At 35.1% G+C, this 5,884-nt stretch overlaps 1 protein-coding gene across 1 annotated transcript in view; it reads right to left on the bottom strand.

Moving 5' to 3' along the window:
- Positions 1-2,376: 2,376 nt before the first annotated feature.
- The window catches only part of LOC105825723 (mannosyl-oligosaccharide 1,2-alpha-mannosidase IB-like), a 65,392-nt gene continuing 61,884 nt past the window's right edge, over positions 2,377-5,884 (bottom strand). Inside the window, exon 6 of the mRNA XM_012663605.1 lies at positions 2,377-3,431. Within this exon, the coding sequence (XP_012519059.1) occupies positions 3,299-3,431 (133 nt within the window). The 3' untranslated portion in view covers positions 2,377-3,298. The remainder of the gene's footprint in view (positions 3,432-5,884) is intronic.

Here is a 5,884-nt window from a genome sequence, read left to right as displayed (position 1 = left end):
AATTTATATGAAATATAAAATTAAGGATTTTATAACACGATTCATATTGGACAACATTCAAAATGATACGGACTATTCTCATACAGAAAATGCCATTGGAATCACATAAAATGTTCTAATGCTTGAAAGTGCCGGGCACAATGCTTGGCATGTATTAGGTACTTCACAAATGTTTGTTCATTCATTCTCTCATTTACTCATGCGCTCATTCAAAGAAATCCAGGCTTAAGGAGAAACTGCATTATAACAAGAATGGCAAGCACAATCTCTCATCAGCAAATCTGGAGGTTTGACAAAGACTTTGGCAATGAAGAGTGGAGAAGATGAGAGGAAAATGATCAAAATTTCAAACTGCTTGATTAAAATCTACCAAGTGAAGTCCTGGGTTGCCCTAGATGACATTATAGAGAATCAAGGTCAATATTCCACAAAAACAATGTATTCCTTCAATACCCACATTTTACTTTTACATACAAACATCTGCTCACAGGCAGGTGTTAGAGACATAAAATGTGCAACCTACCAATAAGTAAGAACCTCATGACTAGGATTTATTTTTCTGCACTGAGATTTCTTTTTGGTTAGGGCCCCATTCTCTTGGTTTTAACAACTTTATACTGGTTATATTAAAAACAAAAAATCTGGTTTGAACCAAAAAGTGTGATTCTAAATTGATGAGAAATAAATGTAGAAGGTAGAGGGGTATTTGACATTCCTGTTCTTTTTATGTACCAACTGATCTATCTATTCTGCACATTTGTGCCAAAGGCACAAGGTGAGGTGTCAGCTCTTTGGGGAGGCACCTGGAAAGGAGCATTTCTGGGCTTCTTGCAGAAGATCTTACAAATGCAATGAGTATTTAACCTGAGAAATAAGGTCTACAAAATGCAAAGGGCTGTAAAGGACAGAAAAAAGTAAAGAATACTCTTGGAAACTAAGCACAATATGGGATAAGGATTGATCTTGGAGGAATAATTTAAAAATCCGTAACAAAGATAAAACGACACTGGCAAGTCATTTGTAGCTGACTTCAACTGCCTTTGGTATTCAGAGAAGAAAAACATGGAACCATTGTTATAAGGTCTAGTTTTATCATCACAAAGAAAGTGGGGTCATGAAGAAGACTCTTCCACTGTCCCTCTCAAGTTCTTTGCCTGTACCAGAACTGACCCTACTGGAAACTTTGCCTTCTCTTAAGCTCTGGTCACCTGAGTAACACAAACAGAGCAGTTGGGGTAGGGATTCTGTTCTCCTCATCCCTTGAGAAGTTTCTGGGGAACCCAGGTCCCTTTACTCTGCATTCTTTTAAACAAAGTGAGAGAGAGTTCATTGCCATCTGCACAGCTGCTCTGGGTCTTTGCCAACTCCAGTTTTTTGCTTTTTCATGGTGATTCGTAAGTGGGCTTGTGCTATTTTTAGGTGGAAGGCTAACTTTTTTTGCGAACCAAACACCTTCCCTTTTCCAAAGTTATAGTCAACTACCATTTGCATTTAAAAGTTTTAAATGTTCTAGTAGTAAAAGATATTACAATTTCAAAATATGTGCTAAAATTTAATTCTCTTAAAGACTTAATTTGCGGGTGGCTTTCATTTATAGGTCATTGGCTGAACTGTAAGGACCGTTTGATCATTTGTGGTATAAGATGACCAATTTTAGAAAATATTTAATTATATTAACTTACTAGATCTTTTCCCAACTTAAATCTACAAGCTAATAGAAGGTTAAAAAGAACAGCTATCAAACAAGGAAACAGGTTTTCAGAATCCTAAGGTAGGCTTCTTGTACAAACTTTGTTTCATGAAATTTTCAAATTCAGAGTAAATATGAGACTAATTATACTGTTTCTTTTATTAATGTCAATGGAAGTTGTCTATAGTAAATTAAAATAGAAAAAGTGTCTTGTACTGTCACATAAATTCAAGGGACAAAAAATTTATAAGCACTAGATATTTATCTTACATTATAGCTCTTGATAAAATTTAAGTTCTTCCTGCCAAAATATAAAGAACTAGTATTTCTTTAAAAACAAATATGAATGCGAAACCTACTTATGGTAAGAGAAAGTCCCTTAAATATATCCCAAGTATAATATGATTAATTATGTCACACTTTGATCCCTCAAAATTATTTTGAAGCTATTCTCATTCTTTGGATTTCTATAAATATCCTTAGAGAAAATAAAAAACATGAAATATCTGTGAATAGCTCACTTATCTGATGAGATAATAAAGAATCCCCTAGCCCCTAGCCCCATTCCAGACAGAATATTTAAGAAAGTTTCACTGTTTTGTTTTTGCTTTAAGTTGTAAAAGTAATTTAGCTTATCAAGGCAAATTCAGAGCTGTGTAATAGTTTCGCCAAGCCACATAAATAAATTGAGTGACTCTATTAACTTTATTATGACATTTAAGTGGATGAACTTTACTTAGTAGATTTGTTGGTTCGGAAAAATAATCTGCCAACAAAACCAAGGATTTCTTTTAGAACAGGTTTCAAGGCAACAAACTGTGGCATTTTCCCCATTTTTTGTCATGCTACCAACACAAGACTGCACTACATGCACAAAATCCCAAACCCAGGCTCGTAAGTAGTGGTTATAAATAGTAGTTTCAGTGATTCCATATGGAGACAAAGACTTGAAGAATATTCTTTGTGAGATCATGCCCCCGGAGAAAATTAAATTTAACCAAGAAATTCCAATGAAATAGATTGGGATTTGAAGTGGTTGCCAGTCTGGTCATCCAACGGGGAACTTGAAAATTCAGACAGGGACAGGTACTTCTGTTCCTTTTTTAAGTCTTCTTGTCACTGATGCAGTTATACTATTCTTTTGTTCTTATTTATCTTAGTTCATTCCATTATTTAAAAAATGAAGAAAAAAGGGATAAACAATGTGTAAATATTTGATTTGAAAGCTGCTCCACTGTAGGAGGAAACAAATATATAACCGGTTCCAAAGGCCATCTTTAACTCCTGCAAGGTGCTCTATATTCTTGGCTTACTCTTAGGAAGTCTAGCCTCCAAGACTCTAAAACAACACAGTTGTAATAGGAATCATTTTTCATGTGACCACCTCATTAAGAATCAAAGCACATACCACAACACGTTTTGGTCAGGTATAAAATGGAATAATTTCAAAGTTGATATATCTACAAGTTGAAAAGTCTTTCGGGGAATAGTTTCACCCTGCCATGTTGACTTAGAGGTCCAGGTTTTCAAAAGCTGCCTCTCCAGACTAATTCTATAGTGGTCCATGTAAACAAAACACAGGTGAGAATCGTCCTTCTGGAGCTGCTTTCATCGAACAGCAGGATTACCTGAAAGTGTGGTGTTGGCTAAATGTAACACAGGCAGAGGGTGAGCCTCTGTATTAAACACCCAGTGGTCTAAAGGTAAAAGGTCATCACCAGAGAACAGCAGATACAAATATCTGAAAATAAAAAAGGGACAAATGAGCCTCAATTAGAATTAAAGAAATCAAGTGAGCTCAGTTATAAAGGCAGAGAAAATCAATGATCTATTTTAAGCAGCTTTGATTAAAAACATCACAGAAATGAACCTCAGTCACCCAAATGATCTAAAACACAAAGACAGTATGTTCCAGAATAGTGCATAAGAATACCAGTAAGATGAACTGGACCTGATGAAATAAAATAGTTTTCTAAAAAAATTCCACATTTTTTTCTGAAGCACATAAAACAATGCTGTAAAATGGCACAAAAAAAACCATTTCATGATTTTTCAAAGACATTCTTTTAAAAATCACACATAATATTAATCACATGTTCTGGCAACTTATAAAGCTCATAAAGAACTAGCAATTAATTCATATTTATTATTATAATAAACAATGAAGGAAATGGGTGAAGTATATTATTTGGACACAGCAAAGACTTTTACATTACTCCTCTTAGTACATTAGTAGTTGTAGTTTTTCAGTTCTTGGAGCAGGTGTGGCAAGCTATTAAGATAAAGGTTTCAGAAACATTAATAAATTATTAAAACTTCTGTAAATCTATAATCACTCTTCACAGGTAATAGAACTGTTTATATGAAGGCAAGGATCCTGACCTCTCCATGAGCACTGCAAGCCACAGTAGTCACTTGGAAATTAAAAAATGATAGGTCAATACACCCAATGATTCTCTGACCTATGATGTCAGAAAAATTCCAATCTGAATTCTATTAGGGGATCATCAAATTGAATATAAAAAACCAACTATATAGAGGTAAGACAATCTTGGTTCTAACTCTTGATCTTAGTAATAACTAGCTGGGCCTTACATGGCCTCGGTGAAGAATTTACTTTTAAAATAGGCATGTTAATATCTTTTCTGATTACCGGCATAGTTCTGGATGAGAAAGTGAAAACAGATAGCACTGAGGTAAATGGAGATTACGTATCAACCTTATGATTAGTAAAGCTGGAATGGAGAGTAACAGGGCTGCCTACCTCACTCTTCAGTCCTAGACCTTGAGACCTGCTTGATTGTGATTTATTCACCAGCTTGTAGGCAAAGTTGGAACTAAAAACACAAACTTAATTGGACATAGCAAGAGACTCTGCTTGGTCTGCTTACCATATGGATACCAGAAGCAGAAGCACTTGGTGTCCTGGGTGCATACATGTCCAGGAGAGCTATGTTCTGTGTAACTCCATGTAGTTTCCCTGCCTTCTGGTTAAATGTGGGCTAAAGGATGTCAAATATGTCCTAATCTCATCACTTGTGGGAGAAGTGAGTGAAAGATTAGAGAAAAAAAAATGCAAGAGTTTCCTATAATATGATTCCTTTCCATTGGGGAGGCTATGGAAGTACCTCACGTAAACAAATGTTTTGAAAAGTAGTAAGATAATATATGTGCAAGTTTTAGGTATCAGAAAGTGATATTGTCATTATTTTTAAATCATCTCTTAAACAAAAGAATCTTAAATAATATTATAGTGGGTTAAATAGGACCCCCATTCCAAATTCATGTCCACCTGGAATTTAAGAATGTGACCATATTTGGAAATAGGGTCTTTGCAGTTGTAAATACTGCAAATAGTTAAGGATCTTGAGATAAAATTATCCTGGATTTAAGGTGGATCCTAAATCCAACAACTGATGTCTTTATAAGAGAAAGGAGAGGGAGATGGACCTAGAGACACACCGGGAAGGTGGCCGTGTAAAGACGGAGGCAAAGATTGAAGTTATGCTGCTACAAGCCAAGGAACGTCTTGGGAAAGACCTGATTTGGGGATTCTGGTCTCCAGAACCCTGAAAGAATAAATTTTTGTCATTTTAAGCCACGAAGTTGGTGGTAATTTGCCTTAGGAAACTAATACAACTTCCATTCCTACCCTCTAGAATACCCCTGGCCATTAAGCATTGCTGTTTGATCCTGGGGGTTTGGAACAAGACTGATCACTTCTTGGAGAATCAAATAATCCCTAGAAAACAGGGCTGACACTAGACTTTATATGTCTAAATATATATGTTTTGTTGTGAATGTAAAAATTCATAACAAAATCAATGTTTGAAACCAAAGTAATACAGCTACACAACTCTTTTTAACCTTGAATTACGCATTCTATGACTTAATACACCATTATTGCTTTAAATTTAAGATATTTGACCTGCGTCGTAAAAATAAAACAATTAGAGAAGCATGATCTTTGCTGTGGAAGTTGAGAAAAGTCTACAGTCTAAATTAACTATAAGACTACTAGATTTTTTTTTTTCTCTAGCAGAGATATTTTTGTAATTGTAGTTCAAAGTCAGACAACAGATGATGACAAATAACCTCGACAAAAGCCTGTACGTATATAAAAAGGTGCTTTTAAGTACCTCAGTTTTACCAGACGTTTTTAGTTCTTGCTTACTCTTTAGAGCTATTTTTAAG

The sequence above is a fragment of the Propithecus coquereli genome, unplaced genomic scaffold (genome assembly GCF_000956105.1).
Source record: "Propithecus coquereli isolate 6110/MARCELLA unplaced genomic scaffold, Pcoq_1.0 Scaffold814, whole genome shotgun sequence".
NCBI classification, from domain to species: Eukaryota; Metazoa; Chordata; class Mammalia; order Primates; family Indriidae; genus Propithecus; species Propithecus coquereli.
Note: the sequence above shows the minus strand (reverse complement) of the source record. Positions and strands in the feature narration are given on the sequence as shown.